The sequence below is a fragment of the Amia ocellicauda genome, chromosome 4 (assembly GCF_036373705.1).
Source record: "Amia ocellicauda isolate fAmiCal2 chromosome 4, fAmiCal2.hap1, whole genome shotgun sequence".
Taxonomy (NCBI): Eukaryota; Metazoa; Chordata; class Actinopteri; order Amiiformes; family Amiidae; genus Amia; species Amia ocellicauda.
This window is the reverse complement of record NC_089853.1, coordinates 24,232,550-24,260,018: the sequence shown is the minus strand read 5'-3', so window position 1 is coordinate 24,260,018 and position 27,469 is coordinate 24,232,550. Positions and strand designations below refer to the sequence as shown.

At 38.7% G+C, this 27,469-nt stretch overlaps 1 protein-coding gene across 3 annotated transcripts; it reads left to right on the top strand.

Moving 5' to 3' along the window:
* Nucleotides 1-1,488: 1,488 nt before the first annotated feature.
* On the top strand, nt 1,489-26,389 carry cers3a (ceramide synthase 3a). 3 transcript variants are annotated; one of them, XM_066701520.1, is made up of 12 exons: nt 1,489-1,641; nt 4,747-4,929; nt 5,242-5,359; nt 7,306-7,424; nt 7,826-7,883; nt 9,345-9,395; nt 10,518-10,610; nt 12,696-12,824; nt 13,517-13,623; nt 14,603-14,756; nt 20,279-20,359; nt 23,367-26,389. In XM_066701520.1, exons 2-12 carry the CDS (start codon nt 4,757-4,759, stop codon nt 23,406-23,408), a joined length of 1,125 nt encoding a protein of 374 aa, XP_066557617.1. In that variant the 5' UTR covers nt 1,489-1,641; nt 4,747-4,756; the 3' UTR covers nt 23,409-26,389. The 3 variants fall into 3 exon arrangements, with proteins under 3 accessions (XP_066557617.1, XP_066557615.1, XP_066557616.1); XM_066701518.1 differs by lacking the exon at nt 23,367-26,389 and adding an exon at nt 20,446-21,469; XM_066701519.1 differs by lacking the exon at nt 23,367-26,389 and having other exon boundaries at nt 20,279-21,469.
* The last annotated feature ends 1,080 nt before the right edge of the window (nt 26,390-27,469 follow it).

The window sequence follows — 27,469 nt, the reverse complement described above, 5'->3', positions numbered from 1 at the left end:
GTGAAAAGGGAAAAACATCCAGTATGCGGCAGTCCTGTGGGCGAAAATACCTTGTTGATGGTAGAGGTCAGAGGAGAATGGGCCGACTGATTCAAGCTGATAGAAGAGCAACTTTGACTGAAATAACCACTCGTTACAACCGAGGTATGCAGCAAAGCATTTGTGAAGCCACAACACGTACAACCTTGAGGCGGATGGGCTACAACAGCAGAAGACCCCACCGGGTACCACTCATCTCCACTACAAATAGGAAAAAGAGGCTACAATTTGCACAAGCTCACCAAAATTGGACAGTTGAAGACTGGAAAAATGTTACCTGGTCTGATGAGTCTTGATTTCTGTTGAGACATTCAGATGGTAGAGTCAGAATTTGGCGTAAACAGAATGAGAACATGGATCCATCATGCCTTGTTACCACTGTGCAGGCTGGTGGTGGTGGTGTAATGGTGTGGGGGATGTTTTCTTGGCACACTTTAGGCCCCTTAGTGCCAATTGGGCATCGTTTAAATGCCACAGCCTACCTGAGCATTGTTTCTGACAATGTCCATCCCTTTATGACCACCATGTACCCATCCTCTGATGGCTACTTCCAGCAGGATAATGCACCATGTCACAAAGGTCGAATCATTTCAAATTGGTTTCTTGAACATGACAATGAGTTCACTGTACTAAACTGGCCCCCACAGTCACCAGATCTCAACCCAATAGAGCATCTTTGGGATGTGGTGGAACGGGAGCTTCGTGCCCTGGATGTGCATCCCACAAATCTCCATCAACTGCAAGATGCTATCCTATCAATATGGGCCAACATTTCTAAAGAATGCTTTCAGCACCTTGTTGAATCAATGCCACGTAGAATTAAGGCAGTTCTGAAGGCGAAAGGGGGTCAAACAAAGTATTAGTATGGTGTTCCTAATAATCCTTTAGGTGAGTGTATATAACACTGGACAAATACAAAATTTGCTAACCTCGTAGATCATGAGAAATAATAACAATCATACCGACTTTATTCAGTATTATATTGGACTTCAACTAACTTTCAAAGAGATTTGATTTCCTCCTCCTAGTTAAATATAAACCTTCCCCTTTAAATCAACATATCCTGGAAAGAAACATACAATATTTCTCTTCGTAGGTAATAGAGACACAATAATTGTTTGTTCTTTAAACCCAGGTATTAACTGTAGGGATCTTTTTCAATTGGGTTTATTTTTTATTTTGGCTTCCATCATTTTAATTTAATTGTTTACTTTTCATTCTCCCCTGTCAAATGTATGGTACAGCCTTTTTGTAACAGAATGTATGCTAATGAAATGGGTATCTTTATAACTGCCCGATTACTTTATCAAAACATGCAAATCCTCAGACAGTGCAGTTGCCCTGGACATGTTCCCTCCAGGTGAACCAGAATGATTATGTAGTGCTAACCAGCTGTAACGTCACACATGGCTAACCTAAACAAACGTGTATTGCAAGTTAGCTGGGTGTGACTGTAAAGAATTTCAAACAATGATTGTGCCTGGTGGGGTGTGTGTAACTGTCATGCTCTCACAGTCTCTTTTGGCTAGTCTCTGAGCTCACATTTTAAAGCCTTGTTTGAGTTGGGTTTGCTTCATTTCTGCTTGATCTGGACTTGCCCAGGTAAATCAGCTTTATTTTATCCTTTTTTTTAACCTAGGAAAGGAATTGGTAGTATGACTGAGTAGAGTTTGTTTGTGTGAAGTGAAGTAAGGTCACATTCAGCAACAGAACATTGCCTCAAACAGAGCACACAGTTCAACTGCCTGGTTTTCCTCGCATTATTTCCAGTTTGGGATTAGACTTGGTTTTAGGTCAAGGAAAAGACATGCTGCTTTTTATTTAAAAATGCTTTTTATCTTAACTTAAAATATGCACATGTGGTGAGAAACAGGTGTTTAATACTTCCTTCTATTCAGTGATTTCTTGATTTAAACTATGTGCATAGTAAATATTTGCTGTTTGAAAATGTCTGTTACTAAGCAGTACATCCAACTTTATCATGCTTGATTGCTGGCTGATTACTGGCATGCATGTTTTTAGTTGAGATGTGCTGAATGATGCAAAATGGGAATTTGATGTGTTACTGAGTGGCACAGTGCATGCTGGTCAGCAAAATATGCCTATTGAATTTTTAGGACAGTGTGGTCATCCATTTGATAAACCCTTCCTAATACATGTAAGCAGGAATCTGTGTACTATTGGCTGATTTTGCAAACCCAAATTAGCACTTGTCATGGTCTACTTTGACCTTATTTTTTTTTCCACCTGACACATACTGTATGGGAATACTTATTGGTAGCTTTTAGTGGTTATCTCCTTAAAACGAACATAAAGCATTGTGCAATACTCAGTGTTCACTAACTGAAAATGTTTTCAAGTTTTACCTGTCTTGAGGAATCTTTGCGGTTCCTCATTGTTAATGCAATTGTGGGTTGAGCTGCAGTGCATTCACACTCTAATAGGTTTCTTATTACGTTTTAAATGCCTTCCTTCCATGTGTGTCTGTTTTCTGTTTTAAACATCCTGGTTAATACAACTATTCATATCTTTATATTGTTCCTAGAATTTGGTGAAGTTTTCCAAGTTATCCAGTTGGAATTCCATGACATTTGTGAAGAGAGGAAACTATTGAGATGAATCAGATTGTTGCAGGAATATGCCTGATGCTGTGTTTTAAGCCTTATACACTAGTATGTATCTATGAATCTCATTGTTGAGATTCATATTTGTATTACTGTGGTATATTGAGGTATATCGAGTTCAATGACTGAAACTGAAACATTAGAATAATATTTTAATGAAGGTGGAAGGTGAAGATTTACCATGGGAGTCATGTTCCTGCATTTACACTAGCTGCTTTGAACCATCAGTGGTCTATTTTATCTAAGATTTGTCAGTTGGCTTTCCTTTCACTTGTAAGCAGTGTGCTTCCTTGTTTCACGTTGCTTAATTTGCACAAGCCGTAAAACAGGCTACAAAGTATTACCTGTCACCCCCAGCCCTCCTACTTTAACTTAACTAGCTGTATTCACGAGGCCAATTAAAATAACTACACGACAGTACCCTTCATCAGGACTGAAACATAAACTGTTCAAAGTGGAATTCATCCTAATAACAACCAGTCTGCAAGAAAGAATTCACTCCAGTAAACACATCAACAGATCAGCCTCATTACAGCATTGCACACAAGATGGATTGTTATTTCCCAAGCTTGTGTTTATTTTTTCCCTGTGTTTGTATTTATTATTTTCATTAATATTTTTGAAGATTACTTCACAGTTGTTCTTATAATATAATCAAGAATTCGGCCTGTGCCTTGAGTCAAGAATCCAGTGATTTCTCTGATCCCACCACTAATAACATTAAACCTCATGCCTGACACTATATTTAACCTTTAAAAACAAGCAAAGCTCAAGCCAGATTCATTGTGTTTACGTAAAACAAATGTGTTTTCTTTTCCTTCTAAGTTGTGGGAAGGAGGTTTTGCCTTTATGGCCTCGAGACATGCTTTTACTGTTTTCATTTTTTTAATATCATTTAACAAAATAATGCAGATTGAGGAAATTATATGACATTTCAGCTAGCCCTAACCTTGGGCTGCATAATACTGCCTTTGTAGTTCAATACCAGAGCAAAACGGGCCAGTTTAAAATCCAGCCCTGGGCTTCCAAATGTACAGTGCTGTGAATTTCAACAGAATTTTCAGCTCTTGGTTTGAAACGCTGGTGGATTAAACAATGTACGTTGTTTGTGTCATGAGTAACTTCTTGCTGCTTATACTTTCTCTAAGTCAACATACAGCACTAAAAATATTTTCCATATAATAAATAAATAAATAATAATAAAAAATTGTTAAAATAGCTATGCTTTTCAACAAAGTGTGTTACAATTCCCCCTGAAGCATTCTTCTGTTCAGAGCTGAAAACTGATTTAACAGTTAGGAAAGGTGCTGTTTGGAGAACGGTTGCCATCAAGTTGTTCCTGTTGTTGTCTATGATCCCGCTCAGTGCTCTCAACTTTTACTTGACTGTCTGTTGCTAGGCTTCAGGCTTGGCCCTTATTTACTTTCAGATTAGGAATGTCAAATCAGGTTGCCTTGAGAGCCATTCTGCTTAAAACCTGCTTGAAATCTTGAGAAGAGGAAGGCTGGTTATTATCACATTTTACGGTTATGTTAACCATTATGTAAAATATTAAACTCGTCCAATTTTCCCTTTTGTTTGAATATATTCATATTTTCATTCACATTCTGATACATTACACAGCGGTTCTGTGTGCACATGAAAACCACCTGTGCCAGACAGAATTTTCATATAGTATTTATCTACCAAATTTTCCTGAGCAATAAAATTGTGCATTGAAGAGATAGGATGGTACACCTACTTTTTTCTGCCACTGTTTGAAGGCCACATAAGAGTATCAAGATAAAAAAAAACATTAAGTAAATGGCGAGACAGAAGTAGATAAAGCTTTCTAGGAATAAGGGGGGATTAAGGATATATTTTCCAGTTATTATAAATTCGCCTTTGTTCTTTGTAGATCATAAATACAATGAAACAACAGCATTCCAGTTAATGGGTAGCTTGTTCACTATTAAATGCTTTTGCCAGCCATGCCAGCATTGGGCCCTCACTGCTATTATCTTGTCCACATATGCTGAGTACATTAGTAACCTGAACACAGAAAAATTCACCAACATCATTTATGTTTTCTCCCTGTCTCCAGTTCCTCAAGGATGTTACAGACTGTGCACGAGTGGTTCTGGTGGCACCGCATCTGGCTTCCAGTGAATTTAACCTGGGCCGACCTTGAAGACCGAGAAGGACGTGTCTATGCCAAAGTTTCAGATCTATACATTACAATACCTTACTCCATAGCTTTCCTCATCATTAGGTTCCTTTTTGAGAGGTAACATTAAAAACACTGCAACCATCTTTATAAACTATTCAATGTCATTGTCAAAAGGGTTTCTGAACAAAATCTGAAGTCTGAAAATGTAGGACATTGCCCTTTTGGATTTTCTTGGTTATTAAATTAATTCATTTGTCTTCCAAAAGTAGTGTTGACATACTTTAGTATAAGATGATGAGCCTGATTTGGCATAAAGGAAAAACGCATCAGACGCCAAAAGGATTTTTCAGTGTACAAATCCCATCATCACACCCTCTGGGAATCATTGCCATGGGATTGTTCATGTTCTACTTATTTTGTTTCCTGCAGGTTTATAGCCCCATCAGCAGCAAAGACCCTTGGGATTAAGGATACATTAAGGCTGAAAGTGGCTGACAACCCCATCCTTGAGAAGTATTTCTGCTCACGCTCCAGGAATCCCACACAAGTACGTTTCCTAGAAAGACTTTCCATAACAGTTCAACTTCATCCGGCAATCTTAACAGTTAACACAAATGATTTCGTGGGGGTTTAATCCTGTTCCCATAAAATAGATTTTGCCAACAAATATTGAATAGAGAAAATGATCAAACTGAATAAAATCTTATTGGCTGTAGTCAACAGCTTCAGATATAGGAGCTAAACTAAATGTGATTCAAGGTTATCTGAATTAGATCTGTAAGAAATGTGCTCTGTAAGGAATCCAAAAGACCATGGTGAATTAATAAGATGTTTATTGTATAATGCTTATAAAATAATATAGAGAGACAGAGTATCCCCAGACTCACCAAAGGATCTGGTTCCTGAGCAAAAACAAAATGAGACTTTGAAAGTGAAAAAACTAAAGTCTATATATGGGAATAATTTGGAAGAATAAATGAATATGCATTTAATACTAAATACTATGCAAGGCTAACAGATTATATTGGCTACCGAATAATCAACAATATAGCTAATGAGTAGATATGTCAAACACTTTGGTACAATTCCTGCACACCACTTCTGTGCCCTTGTGGACAACTCTCAGAAACAGCAGGAAGGTTCGTTATCAATATAGCCATGTTTACCTCAAGGCAAGGGAAATCAGATGTTTTGAGAACAGGGTGTCTCTGTCTGCTATGGACTTCCCAAGGCACAGAAAGAAAGGCAGATACACATAGGCCCTGTCTGAGCCAAATTAATGAATTATTAAGCCATTAAGATGGATAAGTTCAATATAGTTGCTAATCAATACTAGATATTCTTACAGATCTAGGGCCGGATTAAATCAAAACTTTGACCCAACCGCTAATAGAAAACTACACAACTGTACTCAGTTCTAATCATAAATGTAACCGCTATGATGTTTGATGTTTTGATTTAATCCGGCCCCTAATTAGAATTTGGTTGGCTGTAATAGAATTTTTAACACAACCTGAAACACAAAAAACTTTCTTAAAATTAAAAAAAGAATATTCTGGATTATAATTAACAATGTTATTCATTGTTCAGACCTCTTCCTTTCAGTCTGTCAAAACAAAATATATTGGTACACAAGAATGATATCAGCAAAAACCTTCCTATAACTGTTTTTCCTGTGCTTTGAGGTGATGATTTATTTTAATTGCTGCAGTAGTGTGAGCCAAGAGACTCATAAATGAGAGTAAATTCTCAACTTAATTATCTGCTGAAATAATGGCTTTGATTTGATTGGTTGATCGAGTCAATGTGTTATTCATAAAGGCTTTGAAATGTGTTTCATATCACAAAGCTTATTGATGTATAAAATGAGAACCATGAAATCCATTTTTTGTGGGTAATGTTTAATTTGCTAAATCCATTCATAGTTTTTAAGGTTACTGTTTGGATTTTAGGGTCCATGCACATGTCCATAGAAGGCAGTCCCAATGATCTTATGCCTCATTTCTTTAAAGTCCACCAGCACACCAGATAAAATAATGTATGAATGTTCTCTGCAGTGGATTAAATTGATGGATGTATAGTGCTTTGATGGTATTAATAAGGCATCTCATTTTAATACTAAGTGACATCAAGGGTATCAATCCTGTTCCCTTTCTGAGCCTGAAACTCACCAATTCCTTTATTACAGACTGTTTAAGTAGTAAAAATTGATATGAAATGTTTTATGTGATTAATTGCTACTGCTTTGTACCACTTATTTATTCTTGATGAAAGCATTATAATTAGATGTCTTCAAAATAAATTGGCATAGTCCTACAAATATTAACAACATTCAAATATTTCCCTTTAGTATTTAAACTCTGTCACAATTTAAAAGGGAGGCCCCCATTTAGCAGGAACTTTAGTCTGGGGTTCAACTCATTTTACCCATTTCAGAGCACCTATAGAAATGGACCATTTGCGGTTCTCACCTGATCTTTCTATCACACGCAGGCTGATATTGATGGGCTTTCAAAAAAATGCAGCTGGTCTGTGAGACAGGTGGAAAGGTGGTTTAGGAGGAGACGGAACCAAGATAGACCTGGTATAATTAAGAAGTTCAAGGAGGCAAGGTATGAAAGCTATGCTGTATCTAGTGTAATTTGAGAAATTGATCACTCATCAGTCACTACACTAAAGTTATTTCCAGATGAAAATATTTTGAAAGGAAAGATAATCCTGGATAAGAAATACAAAATTCAGTCCAGGCAAGGAATGTTTTGGTATGTTCAAAATGAAGTTTGCTTGCTCAGTGATAGGAGTAAAGGCCGTGTTAAAAAGAGATTTCTGGTTCAAGGCCTGGTGCTCTCTGTGTGATACTCCAAGAGAGTTTTTGTGAATTACTTCGCCATCATAATTGTTTTTTTCTGGGAGTACCCCCACCCTACTCTTAATGCACTGCTTTTGCTCAGATCATCTGCAAAATGCAACATTTTATTAAAGCTGGTAATATTAATTTTCTCTTTCACTGTAGTTGGAGATTTGTGTTTTACCTGTCAGCATTCATTGGAGGCATAGTAGCTCTTTATGATGTAAGTATACCAGAAAAAGCAGGCTGTAAATATAGATCCACACATCTTGGTTTATGTACGTAACGCAGAGTAAGCGATGTATGAGTTACTTATAGCAGTGGGACTGAGAATTCTGTTAGACCTCTGATGCCCCCTTATCCTGTCTTGAGAGTTATTTATTGTGTATAAATTGACATAGGTCAATTATAACAGTAAAAAGTGGGTATAAAATTAGTTAAAATACATAGTAATAGTTTTTAGTTATTCTTTTTTAACTGAATTATGCTAAATTTATGAACTTATAGAACACTAATACCAGAAAATAATTACCTTAACTGAATACATTTCAGGCAAACTGATACCAATGGAAACATAACATAACATAAGTCAGTGCAATATTGGATGCCAAGGGTAGATTAAAAAGGCTTCGCTGAACTTTGTTGAGATCATAAAAATAATGTTAAACATGCATGATTGAATCAGATTTCTTTAACTACAGGTATTACAAACATTTCACTGTAATAGTTTAATAGGCACAAGGAGAGCATGGAAAGAGGGTACATTTACAGGTGCAAATGTTTTGTTTTTATTATTATTATTATTATTATTATTATTACTTTATTATTATTATTATAATTATAATTATTATTTTAATTTCTTGGCAGATGTCCTTATCCAGGGCGACTTACAACATAAGTGCAAAACAAAGTGCAAAAATACAGTTGTTGTTTTCTAATTGATTGATTCTCACTCTCCATTACCAATTTATAGAAGTCGAACCTGTTTTACAATTTCGCTTGACTACTGAGGTCTCAGATTTGTCAGTCAAACTGCCTATGGCACTTTCACAGTAATTACCTTAGCACATTAATAAGTCCTGACTTGTATCAGAGGGATCCTTAAACACTTAAACATGCAGAGGAGCATCAGTAACTGTGACAGATACAGATCTGAATGAAAGCACAATTTGCTGCTTTAGGTTGGAGAACAACAAACATCTTTACATTTTTTAATCCATTCAGATATACACTAATGCTATTTTCTAATGAGAGCTGCTTCATGTTTACATAGTAATGATCTTAAATTGAAGCTGCTTATACTGTATCTGGAAAAATATTTATGCTAATTTCCCTAATTGCACTTTAGATAACACAGCTGTGACCACACCATGCACACATTTTTTTCAGGAGATTGACAGGATTGTGCTTCAGTGTGAGGGCAGATGGAATCAAATGGCTTTGAACAGAAAAAAAGACAGATTTGACACAGATCATCTCATTTTTGGATTGGAAGATGCGGTTGATATTTAATGGATATGATTGAAGCAACAACTAACACAGGACACTCAGGCTGAACCTTGAAAACATATTGACGATTAGTTTAGTCTTTAAAAAAAAAAAAAGTGAATTGCACTCTTTTGTTACTTTTTAAATCTGGGATTTTGTTTTGTGTGTATCTGTTACATTTATCTCTGTTCTCCAGAAACCATGGTTTTATGACACTAAGGAAGTGTGGCGTGCCTTTCCGAGACAGGTGTGTATGCTTTCCATTCTTTTAAAATAATGGTTTGTATCCAAGCTACCCACAACTGTTTTGAATAGATCATTATTTCCTCATACCTATTATAAGTATGTATGAATATGTCTTAAGACTTAAGTCAAGAAACCCTGAAAAGCAAGGAAACATGTGCTGAGTGGTTTGGATGTTTCATTATCCAAATGAAAGAAATCAGAATCCTAGCATTTTGCAGTATGTGATGAAATTATACCTTTGCATCAAAAAAGTAATTGTATTGGGTTCAAACAGAATCCATAAGACTCATATTTGACTTGGGATTGGCTGACAGCAGATAGCAGATAAAAGGTGATGTCTGAGAACCTGTTTTGGTGACTTAAGAGGTTTGACTCTATCTTTTCAGAAGCAGGCTCAACGGGACATAACTGACACAATGAGATCCTAATCTTTTTTTCCATGCTGTGTATGTAAAGACATGGTATGCGTTTGTAAACTGACATAGACATTTGAAGCTGATAAATGGTGTCAAATCCATGTAATTATATATACATTTTCTAGATGTAGATTTGACAGCTGCTTTGATGTGCTTCAGATTTCACAGTTAAAGCATACCAATGACCTAAATGTCCTATTGCTCTTGCATTATTTGGTAATGCCAGCCTGAACACACACAGCAATATATCACTTTACAATTTAATAACCCACTTGTAGATTTAAAAAAAAAAGGCTTTCATGCAATTGTTTTATATTATAATAAAAAGCCCTTCCATATTTAGAAGAAAATCAAAAAAGCTTTGAGGATGAATGTTGAGCATAATATTATGAGAAAATTAATTTGATTCTGGAATAAATCCAGTTCTTTGCATTTTGCCAAGTAATAATCAGGAAAAATGAAAATCATCTAAACTGGCCCTGTCATTTTAGGATTACACACACACACGCATACACACACAACAAAAGAGCCCTCCTCAAATGTTTTTTACAACAATGTTAAGGGAGTTTTACATAATTTGTGTACTACAAAGGAAAATTTTACTTTTATCATATTTTATGGATAAAGAACACAGTTTTGATGTTGTAATCTTTTTAGTATTGTTAATACTGTATACATGTCTTATTTTGAATTGACCATTATTTTAGTCACTCTTGGAGTCGCAGTATTGGTATTACATCATTGAGATGAGCTTTTACTGGTCCCTGCTGTTCAGAGTTGCCTTTGACATAAAAAGAAAGGTAAATATGATTGTGCAATGGTGAGATAAGTTTTAATGGGACATGTTTTGGTGATCAGATAAATATATGTACTTTGGTTTTCTGGATCTATGTTTCTATTACTATTGCTACTACAACCCCAATTCTTTTGGGACAGTATGGAAAATGCTAATAAAAACAAAGAGGAGTGATTTGTATTGAAACAAAAAACGTATAAAGACAAGGTATTTGATGTTTTATCTAATCAACTGCATAGTTTTTTTAAGGTGAACATTTATTTTGAAATTGATGCATGCAACACGTTCCAAAAAAGTTGTGACTGGGGCAATTTAGGACTAATAGCGATGTGACAAGTTGAAATAAGAAGGTGATGTGAAACAGGTGAGGCAATCGTGTAATCATAGTATATAAGGAGCCTCCAAGAAAGGCCTAGTCCTTCAAGAGCAAGGATGGGTCGAGGCTCGCCAATCTGCCAACAGATGCATCAGCGAATAATCCAACACTTTGAAAACAACATTCCCCAAAGACAAATCGATAGGATTTTGGGCATTTCACCTTCTACAGTGCACAATATAATTAAAAGATTATACCAGTCAAAACCAGTCAAATCTTGTTGCGTAAAGGGCAAGGCCGAAAACCACTTCTGAATGCACGTGATCTCTGATCCCTCAGATGTCACTGTCTTAAAAACCATCATGAGTCTGTAATGGATTTCCTGACATGGGCTCAGGAATACTTTGGTTAACCTTTGTCAGGCAACACCATCCACCCCTGCATCCACAGATGCAAGTTAAGGCTTTACTATGCAAAGCAGAAGCCATACATCAACACTGTCCAGAAGCGCCACCGACTTCTCTGGGCTCGGTCTCATCTGACAGTAGCACAGTAGAATCGTGTTTTGTGGTCCGACGAGTCAACATTTCAAATAGTTTTTGGACAAAACAGCTGTCGTGTTCTCCGGGCCAAGCTGTTATCAGCGTCAGGTCCAAAAGCCAACGTCTGTTATGGTATGGGGGTGTGTCAGTGCCCATGGCATGTGTAACTTGCACATCTGTGAGGGCACCATTAATGCAGAAAGATATGTACACATTTTGGACCAACATATGCTGCCATCCAGACATCGTCTTTTCCAGGAACGTCCCTGCATTTTCCAGCAGGGCAACGCCAAACCACATTCTGCCCGGATTACAGGCACATGGTTGCGTAAGTAGAGAGTGCAGGTGCTAGCATGGCCTGCCTGCAGTCCTGACCTGTCTCAGATTGAGAATGTGTGGCGCATTATGAAGCGCAAAATAAGGCAACGAAGGCCCTGTACAGTTGCACAGCTGAAGAAATGCATAATGAATGAATGGGGGAAAATTCCACATGCTAAACTTAACCAACTGGTGTCTTCAGTGCCCAAATGCTTAATAAGTGTTATTAAAAGAATAGGTGATGTTACACAGTGGTAAACAGTTGACTGTCCCAACTTTTTTGGAGTGTGTTGCAGTCATTAGATTTCAAATGAGTGTATATTTTCAAAAATAATTAAATTCACAAAGTAAAACATCAAATAATGTGTTAATAATGTGTTGTCAATATAGTACAGGGTGAATTGAATTTTCTAATGACTCTTTTTGCTTGTTTTTTTGCATTTTCCATACTGTCCCAACTTTTTCAGAATTGGGGTTGTACTTCCTCATAGAGTGTTCTGAATTATTACAAGATTGGAGACGAGATTTCATAAACACCAAAAACTTGAAACTGCTATTTTGCTTTAATATAATTACCAAATAACAATAATAATAATACAAATTGCCAGTTCACCTCAGGAACTCTATCAGTTTCAAGTATTTTACCTCAGTTTTAATTAACATTATTTAAAGTATTATTTACAAGTGCCCTTTGGTAAATCAATACATTAATTACATTTTGTGTAGTATGCTACAGTAGTTGAGTTTGAGATAGTGTGACATACTCCTAGATAGTGAGAGAGGAAAGTATTTTAATCATTATAATCACAGTCACCCATATCAATTAAATGTTCAACTTGGTTTTACTGCAGTTGCATGAGCTACTTGTTGTGTAATATCTTTATATGCATTTTTTTCTACTTAAAACCACCAGGACTTTAAGGAGCAAATCATCCACCATTTAGCAACACTTACTTTACTGGCCTTCTCCTGGTGTGCCAATTACATCCGAATTGGGACTCTGGTGATGATTCTACATGACGTCTCTGATGTTATACTAGAGGTACGCAAAATGTTCCTGGCTGATATGTGAACTCAGACGGCTTTAAACTGTCTGTGTCAGACTGCGCTGTCCACACGGTAGCGTTTGAATGTTTTAGTGGATCTTTCTGTAATGATCAACAGTTAAGCCATGCTTACTGTGTATACCCAAGAAAGTAATGAAAAAATTAAGTATTGCTGGGGTGATTCACTCTGCATTAACAAAGACCATTTGGACTCTCAGAAATGAAACCTTTTAATTGCTCTTTTAGAACATCAGAAAGTTTACAAACGAGAATAGGCCATTCGACCCATCATGCTCGTTTGGTGTCCATTAATAACTAAGTGATCCAAATATACTATCCAGTCTGTTTTTAAATGTTCCCAAATTGTCGGCTTCAACCACATCGCTGGGGAGTTTGTTCCAGACTGTGACAACTCTCTGTGTGAAAAAGTGTCTCCTGATTTCTGTCTGTCTGAATGCTATTTGTTTGTTTCATTTTTATATTTAGAACTATTTCAATCAGATGACACAATGCAGTCCATACAAAGACATGTAGAACTATGTCTAACATTCAGAATTTGAGTGTGTGTGTTGGGGGGAGTGTGATTGTCTCTGTGTAGAATAAAGGGACTGTGTCAACCCTGTTTCACCACAAATCTTTGGATGTTTTAAAAATTAACTGTTTTTTTATTTCCTTTTCTCTCTTCTAGTTGGCAAAGATATTTAATTATGCCAAATTGCCAGTCATCTGCAACACTCTGTTTGTACTGTTTGCCTTTGTGTTCATCGTTACCAGGCTGGTTATCTTTCCTTTTTGGTAAGACACACTGTTCCCATTTTTTCTGTAATTCAAAATGTTTCTTGTAATTTCTTGTATAAATACTTTGCAAAAGTGTAGCTGTGTGATAGCACTTTTGCTTGTGTTGACTAATGATGTAGAATTTGTATTTCATTTGAATATCAAGCATGGCAAATGAAAAACCTAACCTTTGATTGACCTATTTGAATAAAAAGAAAAACACTTCCTTGCCAGCAGAATACATCAACTTCAGGGTGATCTACATTACAGATTAACCAAAGGGACTTGTGTTTGTACCCAAATGCCAAAATTACCCATTCATGTTCCTCAAATAATAAAACCCAAATTGGTATTACTTGGAGGGTTAAACAAGTCTTGCCAAAAATGTAAGCAAATGTCATTTTGTAACTCAACAAGAAAACCCAGCATGTTGCATAACACAGTATAATCCACAGCTAATGTCACATAATGCACTGTGTATAGATAAACAGCACTCTCATTTGTCCATCAGCTAATTCTGAAATCTCCCTACAACAAAGCCCAATGCTTGACCGGTTGAACAATATGAAGTGCATAGTTACATAGAACAAATGTGATTACAAAATATTTAACTTCTGCTTTTGAATTTCAAAGCAGTGTTTGGAAATTTGATTAATGCTCAAAAACATACAGGATCACTGATCAAAAACAAAGTGCTCTGTAGAAATTATTTATTAAACATCCTTGACTATTTGTGTGGGGAGAATAATACGCTTCGGATGCATTTCATTTTTTTTAAACAAAAGCACAAAACTTGTTCGTATTCAAGTAACAATAGATATATGTGTGTGTGTGTGTGTGTAAGCCTTGACTACTATGACTACTATATGTAAATTAAATGGAAATCCATATTGACTGAACTGGTGGTAGCCATTTGAGATGAGTTTAGATCTACTTGCTTATTCATTAAAAATCCTGCCATTTATTTTCTGTATTAATTATTTCCCCTATGTTTCAGGCTTATCCACTGTACGTGGGTATATCCTGTGCTGGACTTTCCTCCTTTCTTTGCATATTATTTCTTCAATGTGATGCTCATCGTCCTGCTGCTGCTGCATGTGTTCTGGGCGTATCTCATACTGCGCATGCTGAACAAATTCCTCTTTGGAAATGTAAGTAGGCCTACATCTCACTAAATGCTAAGAATACAAGTACAAGGATTGATTTGAAGAACTTCCAATGATATGATTATAAGCATGTGCAAAATAATACACATTCATATACATTAAAATGGATATTCATTGATTCAAGTTTATTTTTTAAAACCACTGAGGACTATTCAGTGAAGCATATTTGCCTATATTTATTTAACAGTTTTTAATGCATTTCATCCCTATTGCACTGTGCACTTTGTAAAACTGCTAACTTTACAATGTAATGCTGAAAAGAGAATTACCCAATATCTCTGTTCCCACTTATTCTACTCTCAATTTGTTGTAAGCCTGATTATCGTGGGAGTTTTCCATGTCAGATTAAAGCTGTAAACACAGATCTTGAGAAGAACCTTAATATTGGGTAAATTTGAAATTTGAGTTGATAAAGTTATCAGATTAGGAAAACCTGCTCAGGTAACTACCGGGTGACGTGTGATTTTCAGGATGTAGATCTTTTTTGACGTCCTGTTGGTGTGGAGTGATAAACAATCTCAGTGGGAAAGCTCAAGAGGTTGAAGGAGGGGTTTGTAACTTACGGCAAACAAGAACCTGAAAAGTGACCGCGCTGTGTCGAACCAGTTCTGTTACTTTTTCTCTTCCCCATTCATTACATGGAAAAAGCAAATGTATGGCATCACTTAAGGTCGTTTTCTTCATGGTGTGTGCAGTTCTGGGAGAACTGACCTGTGTAATTTATACCTCAGTTAGGGGAACAGGTAAAACATCTGAATGTCACCTGCAGACTAATAATACTGATGCTGCAAGAAACTGTACTCTACATTTACTTATTTTTGTATATAATTTATTTAATTGTGTACTTTAATTAAATGATGAGAGAAAATATGTATTAGAAATTTGTATGACTAATTATGAAGGCAGATTCCAAAACTTTTATTTTTTATTTTGTTTCTAAAGACAATTAAAATATAAGATATCCTGCAAGTGAACAACCCAGCTTTGAAAAATGTTGATTGGTTTTCTACAATGCTCAGCTTTAAGTCTTTTCTGTTTTCCTATAAGGTTATAATGAAAACGTCTGCTGAAACATGAGCAGTTTGAAAGTGGCGAGGAATCATTACAAGCCCTACCATTAGTTTTATTTTTAGTATTCTGAGGTTTCGTAATTCATATTACTCACTTATTCCAAAATGAAAAATATGTAGGAAAGTTCTTTTTCAGTGCCTAGTGCCATAATAAATCTCTAGATAAAAAGTACAGCAATATATATATACCGAACTAGTAAAACTCCCTGGAAGACAGCATTTTCTGAACTCAGTGCTTATAGGGAGAAAATGTTTAATAAAACTGGAAAATATATTTGTTTTTGATGTTGCATCCATAATTGAAGAGCTGGCTGTGAGGTGAGTCATACATGGACAAATACCTCCACAGAGAGGTAAAAGGATAGCTAAGCTCAAGAAACATGTGGTTGGGAGGGTTAGAGTAGGAAGTTTTTTATTTAAATAGGTGAGTATTTAAGCATTTTTTACTTTTTTTTTTGTTCTCATGCACTGATTTCCTCAGGGTTACATGCTTTGTGATTCTCGGTTTACTGTTGTGAGCTTCTGGTTAGTCAAGCGTAAATACTTAGTTTTAATACAGTACTGTGCAAAAGTTTTAGGCAGGTGTGAAAAAATGCTGTAAAGTAAGAATGCTTTCAAAAATAGACATGTTAATAGATTATATGTATGAATTAACTAAATGCAAAGTAAATGAACATAAGAAAAATCTAAATAAAATCAATATTTAGTATGACCACCCTTTGCCTTCAAAACAGCATCAATTCTTCTAGGTACACTTGCACAAAGTCAGGGATTTTGTAGGCATATAGTCAGGTGTTTGATTAAACAATTATACCAAACAGGTGCTAATGATCATCAATTCAATATGTACAGTGAGGGAAAAAAATATTTGATCCCCTGCTGATTTTGTACATTTGCCGACTGACAAAGAAATGATCAGTCTATAATTTTAATGGTAGGTGTATTTAAACAGTGAGAGACAGAATAACAACAAAAAAATCCAGAAAAACTCATTTCAAAAAAGTTATAAATTGAATTGCATGTTAATGAGTGAAATAAGTATTTGATCCCCTATCAAGCAGCAAGATTTCTGGCTCCCAGGTGTCTTTTATACAGGTAACGAGCTGAGATTAGGAGCACTCTCTTAAAGGGAGTGCTCCTAATCTCAGCTCGTTACCTGTATAAAAGACACCTGTCCACAGAAGCAATCAATCAATCAGATTCCAAACTCTCCACCATGGCCAAGACCAAAGAGCTGTCCAAGGATGTCAGGGACAAGATTGTAGACCTACACAAGGCTGGAATGGGCTACAAGACCATCGCCAAGCAGCTTGGTGAGAAGGTGACAACAGTTGGTGCGATTATTTGCAAATGGAAGAAACACAAAATAACTGTCAGTCTCCCTCGGTCTGGGGCTCCATGCAAGATCTCACCTCGTGGAGTTTCAATGATCATGAGAATGGTGAGGAATCAGCCCAGAACTACACAGGAGGATCTTGTTAATGATCTCAAGGCAGCTGGGACCATAGTCACCAAGAAAACAATTGGTAACACACTACGCCGTGAAGGACTGAAATCCTGCAGCGCCCGCAAGGTCCCCCTGCTCAAGAAAGCACATGTACAGGCCCATCTGAAGTTTGCCAACATCTGAATGATTCAGAGGAGAACTGGGTGAAAGTGTTGTGGTCAGATGAGACCAAAATCGAGCTCTTTGGCATCAACTCAACTCGCCGTGTTTGGAGGAGGAGGAATGACCCCAAGAACACCATCCCCACCGTGAAACATGGAGGTGGAAACATTATGCTTTGGGGGTGTTTTTCTGCTAAGGGGACAGGACAACTGCACCGCATCAAAGGGACGATGGACGGGGCCATGTACCATCAAATCTTGGGTGAGAACCTCCTTCCCTCAGCCAGGGCATTGAAAATGGGTCGTGGATGGGTATTCCAGCATGACAATGACCCAAAACACACAGCCAAGGCAACAATGGAGTGGCTCAAGAAGAAGCACATTAAGGTCCTGGAGTGGCCTAGCCAGTCTCCAGACCTTAATCCCATAGAAAATCTGTGGAGGGAGCTGAAGGTTCGAGTTGCCAAACGTCAGCCTCGAAACCTTAATGACTTGGAGAGGATCTGCAAAGAGGAGTGGGACAAAATGCCTCCTGAGATGTGTGCAAACCTGGTGGCCAACTACAAGAAACGTCTGACCTCTGTGATTGCCAACAAGGGTTTTGCCACCAAGTACTAAGTCGAAGGAGTCAAATACTTATTTCCCTCATTAACATGCAAATCAATGTATAACTTTTTTGAAATGCGTTTTTCTGGATTTTTTTGTTGTTATTCTGTCTCTCACTGTTAAAATACACCTACCATTAAAATTATAGACTGATCATTTCTTTGTCAGTGGGCAAATGTACAAAATCAGCAGGGGATCAAATACTGTAGGTTGAAACACAATCATTAACTGAAACAGAAACAGCTGTGTAGGAGGAATAAAACTGGGTGAGGAACAGACAGACTCAGCTAACAAGGTGAGGTTGCTGAAGACAGTTTACTGTCAAAAGTCATACACCATGGCAAGACTGAGCACAGCAACAAGACACAAGGTAGTTATATCGCATCAGCAAGGTCTTTCCCAGGCAGAAATTTCAAGGGAGACAGAGGTTTCCAGATGTGCTGTCAAGGCTCTTTTGAAGAAACACAAAGAAATGGGCAACATTGAGGACCGTAGATGCAGTGGTCGGCCAAGGAAACTTACTGCAGCAGATGAAAGACACATCATGCTTACTTCCCTTCACAATCGGAAGACGTCCAGCAGTGCCATCAGCTCAGAATTGGCAGAAAACAGTGGGACCCTGGTACACCCATCTACTGTCCGCAGAAGTGGCCTTCATGGAAGACTTGCGGCCAAAAAGCCATACATCCGACGTGGCCAAGCGACTCAACTATGCACGAAAACACAGGAACTGGGGTGCAGAAAAATGAGCCAAAATGTGAATATTGGGCTGTAGCAGAAGGGAGTTTGTTCGCTGAAGGGCTGGAGAGCGGTACATGAATGAGTGTCTGCAGGCAACAGTGAAGCATGCTGGAGGTTCCTTACAAGTTTGGGGCTGCATTTCTGCAAAAGGAGTTGGGGATTTGGTCAGAATGAATGGTCTCCTCAATGCTGAAAAGTACAGGCAGATACTTATCTATCTTGCAATACCATCAGGGAGGCATCTGATTGGCCCCAAATGTATTCTGCAGCATGACAACGACCCCAAACATACAGCGAAAGTCATCAAGGAATATCTTCAGCGTAAAGAAGAACAAGGAGTCCTGGAAGTGATGGTATGGCCCCCACAGAGCCCTGATCTCAACATCATCGAGTCTGTCTGGGATTACATGAAGAGAGAGAAGCAACTGAGGCTGCCTAAATCCACAGAAGAACTGTGGTTAGTTCTCCAAGATGTTTGGGCCGACCTACCTGCCGAGGTCCTTCAAATACTGTGTGTAAGTGTATCTAGAAGAATTGATGCTGTTTTGAAGGCAAAGGGTGGTCACACCAAATATTGACTTGATGTAGATTTTTCTTCTGTTCACTCACTTTTCATTTAGTTAATTGATAAATATAATCTATTAGCATGTCTATTTTTGAAAGCATTCTTACTTTACAGCATTTTTTCACACCTGCCTAAAACTTTTGCACAGTTCTGTATATTGAAACATACATGCTTCACACACACCACAGAAACAGAAAAGTTTGGTAATTCATTATTTTGTAGCATTGTTTTGTTTTATATTCTACATTATACTATACTATACTACACAATACTATCCTATACTATATTATACTATCTGGCCATTGGATGGCACTTTGAATTAGTATAAATCCCACAAGATTGACAAATGCCTATTCAGAATTAATACCTTCCCATACCACATTCATAATACACTTTTACAACATAATTGGATTTTTAATCTATTTTATTTATTTTCCATGTAATGTCTTTTGTAAACTTGTATTTATTTATTCACTTTGAGGTGGAGTATTTGTAGCACTTAATAATTATACTGGGTTGCCAGAATATTTGTTTCCTGACAGGCATAATTGAAAATATGCCCAGTGCGGTTATTAAACTTCAGAAGCATATTAACGACCTGTTGTTTCAGGGCCCTTAATCATTAGTGATTTAATACACAGCTTCATTCATAGCACTCTATTTGTGTGAACCTGATTTCAGCTGTTCAGAACACAGTACTACTCTCTGATATTTGAGTTTTTGATTTATTTTTAATGAAAGGTGGAGTCTCATGCAGTATAATGCTACAGGACATTAATTAGTGTGTCACCGACTGTTTGCGCTCCCTTGCACACAACCACCTCATCCTGTGTTGCTTCAAATTAAAACAGTTAATCTGGCTAATGATGGGCTCTTCTTTTCTTGTTTATTTCCCGCACGGCCGCCTTCGGTTCCAGATGGTTGGTGATGAGCGGAGTGACCAGGAAGAAGAAGAGGAAGACGATGGTAATACGTCAGACAGCGAAGAACAAACTAAAGTAAGGAATGGATCAGGAGCGGTGAAGAAAATGCCTAACAATCAGTGTAGTCATTAACGCTCTCACAACAACACCACCTCCTGCAGTTTCTGGGCCACGGTATCCTGAAGGAAGCCCACAGACCTCTTAATGTGGAACCCCCTGCCAGATGGAAGTATTGATGGAAAAACAAACACAACAACAAAAAACTAAAACAATGTGCATTTGATTCATTACAGCACAACTTGGATCTTGGCCCAGTTACAACATTTGCTTAACCTACCAGTTTATGTTAACTGCTTTCCTGACAAACATGCATAAAAACACACACACACACACACACACACACACACACACACACACACACACACACACACACACACACACACACACAACATAAACACACACAACCTGAATAGCTGGGGAGTGCCATTCAGCAAAAGGTGACTTGGGAAGATACACCAGCACAAGCACAAAATAGAAGCATCAACCTGTTATATTTCTTCTTCATAAAGATTAAATAAATCTCAAATTAGGGAGAAAACAAAATAGAGTCCCTGATTACTATAACTGTATTACCTCAGGAGTCATATCTCATAAGAGCATGATTTGTCTTTAAAATAAAGACTAAAAGTAACATGTTGATTATGAACTGTAAACTGGCTTCTTTAAAGCCACCACATATTCAAAAAGTTTCTGAATTGAATGTAAGGTAGTTTTCTAAAAAACATTTTTGTACATCTAGAACTTAAAATCAATGTGTGTCATGAGTAGAGAAATACTGACACCATTAATAGTTTTTTTTTTGTAAAAAACTGGCTATACAGAATACATTAATACAAGAGCCGCTAGGGGTGTCATTGTAGTTCACTAAGGTGTAATTAATCAACAGGACTTTGGAATAAATTATCTCATGTCAGGGAAATTGGCACTATTCCTCCATCATCAAAATATAATAGATCAATGGAAGACATACTGACAAATATTTATCTAGGTGTTTTTCATAATACTACAAGTATTATTCAAGTATTTGAACACTGGATTTGCTCCAGTAAACAAAGTTGTTTATTATTATAGATTAATGAAGAAATAATGTTTGGAAATCTTGATGAAATAAACAACATGAGGTTACCATTCAAGTTCCAGTACTTATTTGGTTGCAAGTGAATTTGATTCCTCACCTTTTGAAAACCCATTTTTAGTTTGTTTGTCATGCTGTCTACCTGCACCTTCCCCTGCTCGCCACCTGAGGTCACCCTTCACCTGTTTCATGGCATTATTCAATTATCTCCTTCACCTGTTCCTGACTTCCCCCACTCATCTCTCAGTGTATTTAAACCCAGCAAAAACCCCAGATCATCGCAAAGTCATTGTTTGCATCTGCACCAATTTCCAAGCCTTGTACCTGTCTCTACTGTCCATTTTGTTTGACCCTTGCCTTCCCTTTACCACTGTTTTTCGGATCTTGTTTTATTTATTGGATACCTGACCTTTTGCCTGCCTGTTTTTGACCACGTCTCTGGATTCCCTGTATTGCCATTTTTGCCTGTGACTCGACCTCAACCTCCTGACCACGATTATGGAACTGTCTTGGTTATATCTGTCTGCTGGTTCTCAACCTCCCTGCCTGTATTATGTTCACTCCACACCTGGGTCCCCTTATGCCCAGTCTGTTGACCATGACAGATGTGACAGATGACTTCGCCACTGCTGCGGACCCAGCGGAGTCCACCGATTTTTAAGCAGTCGTCTTCTCCCAGGTTGTTATGCTAGGATGGCACGAAGAGATGTTAAAGGAGATCGCCACCAGTCTGAATCAGCTCGTGTTGCAATCACAGTCCTGTCTACCACCGAGTTCGCCTCCTGCAGTACCTCCCTGTGCGGCTGTTCCCCATGTGACAGAAGCAAGAGCGGTTCGTCTCTCAGTACCGGATCAATGCAAGGCCTTTCTCCTACAATGCTCCTTGTACTTCTCTTATCTGCCAGCTACCTTCCCTACTGAGGAGTTGAAAATTGCCTTCATGATCATCCTCCTTACAGGGAAAGCCCTGCAATGGGCATTGGCCATCCGGAACCAGAAGGGAGAGATCACCCGGTCCTTGACAGCTTTTCTTGCACACTTCAAGGAGGTTTTTCATCATCTGGCCAAGGGAAGGGGTGCAGGAGAGCACGGCAGCCTGTAAGCTACACATTAAAATTTCGTACTCTGGCAGCCAGTAGTGGATGGGACGAGTGGACCTTGAGTACGGTCTTCCGACAAGGATTACATGCCAATCTACAATCCAAACTAGCCTGTAGAGATGAGAACCTTGGCTTGGAACAATGAATCCAGCTTGCTGTCCATCTAGATAACCTCCTTCAAACCAGAAGAGAACCGCCCACCTCTGATTATTCCTCGCCTGCATACTGCACCATCTTACACACCCACTTTCCAGTCCGGACCTGAACCAATGCAACTCGGCCGGACCCGTTGTCTTCTGAGGAAAGACAGAGGAGGTTCTGCGGCTCTGTATTTGCTGCGGTCAGTCCGGTCATTTCCAAGAGTCCTGTCCTGTCCTTCCCAATGCACACCTATGGAAGACCCGGAGAAGAACGTGAGTACAAGACAATGCCTTCTGGTTTCTTCTGGTCAATGTTGCATCCATGCTAAACTCCTGCTGCACTCTGATGGTACATTTGTCTCTGCTCTCATAAACTCTGGGTCGGCAGGCAACTTCATCGACTGAGCAACAGTAACTCGATTACGAATTCCCCTTCTTCCTTGCGAATCGTCACTCCAAGTCCAAGCCTTCAATAATCAGCCGATCGGTTCAGGCCAGGTCTCCCAGAAAACCATTCCCATAACCCTTCAAGTCGGACTTCTACACACAGAACAGATCCCTCTCCTGATCATCGGTTCCCTGGGAGTGGATATCATTCTTGGACTTCCATGGCTCACCCACCATAACCCTACAATCTCCTGGATGGAGGGAGAAATCCTCTCCTGGGGCCCTGACTGTTTTTCTCACTGCCTTTCTTTTCCCTGCAGAGCCACCCACATCGAGAGTCCATTGCTGTCCACGCCCGTTGAGTTTCCTTCTGAGTACCAGAGCCTGGCAGTCAATGTTCAGTAAAACCCTGACCTCCCATCTACCTCCCCATTGCCCGTGGGATTGTGCCATTGATTTGATGTTGGGTACCACTCCTCCTGGGAGGGCATGTATCCTCTTTCTCTCCCGGATTCCCAGGCCATGGAGGATTACGTGAAGGATGCCCTGGAGCTGGGCATTATTTGACCATCAACATCACCTGCTGCAGCAAGCTTGTTTTTCGTGGCCAAGAAGGATGGAGGACTTTGGCCCTGTATTGATTGCAGAGGTCTAAATGCAATCACCATCAAATATTGATACCTGTTGTCCTTGGTGCCCGCTGCCCTGGAACAAGTTCGAGGAGCCCGATACTTCACTAAGCTGGACCTGTGCAGTGCCTATAACCTGATCAGAATCCGAGAGGGTGATGAGTGGAAGACAGCCTTCATCACTCAGAACGGACATTACGAGTACCTGGTGATGCCCTTCAGTCTGGCAAATGCCCCATCTGTATTCCAAGCTTTCGTTAACGAGGAGCTGCGCCTTTTTCTAAATTGCTTTGTTATAGCGTATATAGATGATATATTTATTTATTCCCCAACCTTGTACGAGCATGTTTCTTATGTACACGAAGTTCTCCGGTGTCTGCTAAAAAATGTACTTTTCGTCAAGGGTGAAAAATTTGAATTCCACCGGCAGCATATAGCATTTCTGGGATACATCATTGATGTTGCAGGTGTCCACATGAATCCAGACAAAGTCCAAGCCATCACAGTGGATGGCACATGTTCGGCTGCAACGGGCTGTCCGACATCGGGGATCGACATCGGCGCCAAGCACCACAGTACCAGCCAGGTCAAGAAGTATGGCTTTCTACCCGGAATATTCGTCTCAGACTACCGTCCCAAAATTTGAACCTACGTTATATTGGTCCCTACAAGATTCTGCGACAAATCAATCCAGTGACATATCGCCTTCAATTGTCTATGCACTTTCGTATCGCTCCCTCCTTTCATGTTTCCCTCCTCAAACCAGTCACGGCTGATCCTATTCATCCTTCTGCTACTGCTGTCACATCAGATGGATGTCCTCCACCTCCCATTGATCTGGAGGATGGTCCCGCTTATGCTGTCCGGTCCCAGCTCCGGTCTCGTCGCCTCAGAGGATTCTTGCAATACCTTGTGGACTGGGAGGGCTACGGTCCGGAGGAACACTCCTGGGTCCCTGCCGCCGACATTTTTGACATTCTCTTATTGCTGATTTCCATCGGGACCACCCGGGGAATCCTGCCCCCCGACCCTGTGGCTGTCCTCGTCGTCAGTGGGCCGTCCCAGGACACCGTTGAGAGGGGGGTTCTGTCATGCTGTCTACCTGCACCTTCCCCTGCTTGCCACCTGAGGTCACCTTTCACTTGTTTCATGGCATTATTCAATTATCTCCTTCACCTGTTCCTGACTTCCCCCACTCATCTCTCAGTGTATTTAAACCCAGCAAAAACCCCAGATCAAACACCAAGTCATTGTTTGCATCTGCACCAATTTCCAAGCCTTGTACCTGTCTCTACTGTCCATTGTGTTTGACCCTTGCCTTCCCTTGACCGCTGTTTTTCGGATCTCCTTCTTGCCTTGTCTTGTTTATCGGATACCTGACCTTTTGCCTGCCTGTTTTTGACCACGTATCTGGATTCCCTGTATTGCCCTGTTTGCCTGTGACTCGACCGCTGCTTGTTCTCCTGACCACGATTATGGAACTGTCTTTGTTATATCTGTCTGCTGGCTCTCAACCTCCCTGCCTGGATTGTGTTCGCTCTGCACCTGGGTCCCCTTACGCCCAGTCTGTTCACCATGACAGACATGAAATTGATGATCATACAGGAACATTTTGAAGACATTAAGACAAAATTGATGGATATGTGTTAAGTAAAAAAAGTGTGAGACGTTAGATATTACAACAAACAGTTGAATTAATGTAATTGTTTGTATGGTGAAACACACATGAGTTATTATGAGATTTATATATTTTTATGAGTATTTAAAACAAATTACTTTTGAATTGCGGTGAGTTAACATGAGCTTTTGAGTTGCACTTAATCACACTAATAATAATAATGATCTAAATAAATCAACCCTTTTGTCTTTATTAATGACATTGATAATAACATTGATTTTAAAATCTAGATGAATAGTAACTCCTTTGGCATGAACATTTAATTGCACAGAAATAACTAAGACCTCTAGAATGCTTGCTCTTAGTAAATCGTTTTAAATAGGATATAACGTCTATCGGCCTCTAGTGGGAGCTGTTCACTATTTTAATTTACAGACTTTGCTGAGGTAAGTCATAAACGGTCTTGCCCAGGCTGACTGTAATCCTTGATTCCATTGTTCATCTTATTATCCTGCTTGGCACTGATCTATTTCTTTCTTCCTCTGGAATGGTGCAATAAGAAATGAGAAGATGCAATCACTTTAAAACAAACAAAAAACCACGGTGCACAACAAATGGTCACATTGTTTTTTTTGTTTTTGTTTTTTAAAAAGCATGTGCTTTGAAGTTCCTATACTATACGCTTTTAAATTGTTTGCAGCAGTGGTCACTGCATGCTCTAAAATGCATTACTCCTCAATGGACATGCTGTTCAAGAATTAAAAACATTCTACCAGCTGCTGACAGCCACTGGATTTCAAAAACAAAGAGGCAGTTCAAGCCAGGGGTGTATTGCAAATGCAAGACACAGCTTCAAACCTGGCTTAAAAACAGGCTGGTGCCTAAATTACTGTCACGTCCCTTCTGTCTGAGTTAAAAGTCAAGGCTCATTGCTACTCGCAGCCCTGGCTACATCTGTACCAAATCTGCAGAGAATAGAATTTCTTCAGCCTCTGTTTCACCCATCATCCTCAACATGTTCAAAGTAATGCGATTTTATTTTATTACATTAATTTATTTTTCATTTCCTCCCATTAAATTATATGTTTTCCTCTTAGGGTTGAATTGTCTTGTGAATACTTTTTGTTATAGGACCTTTGTATTAAACCGAGGGAAAACTCAGAAAAAGTCATTGGTCTTGCTTGTATAAAGGAAATCTTGCTATCCCTCTACACTAAAGGATGGTGATTGAAGGTTACATTTTTTTGCATTCTCTTCTCTGATGCAGGTTGTGTGAGCGGTCAGGGCTGTTTCAATTATGTAAGGTACACATAAGAAACAATTAACACAAGATAATAATCTTCATCATGGACAACCACTGTCATCATGTTTCTATTCATGGCATTGGAGAAAAAAAAAAAACTGAAATGCACCTTGACGTCCTCAAAATGATTGTTACTTAACTTAGTGGACTGATTAAAAATTGACCACAATGCCCCAGTTGCCTGTGGGAAAATCCTATAAGCTCCCTAATTGCTGACTCTGTCATGACAGCAACTTGACTTCTTAAGCCCTGGAAAGGAAGTTTAGGTCCTTGGAGGAACCTTGCCAAAAACAGAGGGGCCAGCTTTCCAAAGTGAGAAATCAAAGTGATGAAAATGGGCTTAATTCTTTTCACGACACGTCCCACAGAACTGAAGACCTATTTAGTTACAGTGCCTTTAAAGGATTACAAAAGGGAGCTTAATTTCATTCTGGCGACCACCGGGCACGGTCTGGCTGTGAGGTTTCAATGTGCCGCCTCATATCTCACTGTCGCCAGCAGCCAGTTCCCACATCCACAAAAGTCATCACACTTCTCAGTCGCTTGACTCTGGGAACAAATTCAGCAACCTATAGATTGGTACAGTTTGGTTTTCGTCTTGTCTGAAATGTAAAAAATACTCACATTGTACATTGTAGCAGAGTACATTGTCTGAACCAGTAAATACCACAAAACATGTTAATATATCAATATTGGGCAAATGTTGTTATCTGCAGCATGATATGAAGTGTAAACACACACACACGTATATATATATATATATATATATATATATATATATATATATATATATATATATATATGAAGAGTGAAAAATCTAAACCCTGCTGTAGCCATGTTCCTCCACTGGAGAGCTCCTGAATGTCATTTTTA

Excerpts from the sequence above, each read along its gene's own strand:
- cers3a (XM_066701518.1), top strand. The coding sequence starts at position 4,757 with ATGTTACAGACTGTGCACGAGTGGTTCTGGTGGCACCGCATCTGGCTT. Across the intron at positions 4,930-5,241 it reads ATTAGGTTCCTTTTTGAGAG|GTTTATAGCCCCATCAGCAG; the intron begins GTAACATTAAAA and ends TGTTTCCTGCAG. Across the intron at positions 9,396-10,517 it reads GGCGTGCCTTTCCGAGACAG|TCACTCTTGGAGTCGCAGTA; the intron begins GTGTGTATGCTT and ends CCATTATTTTAG.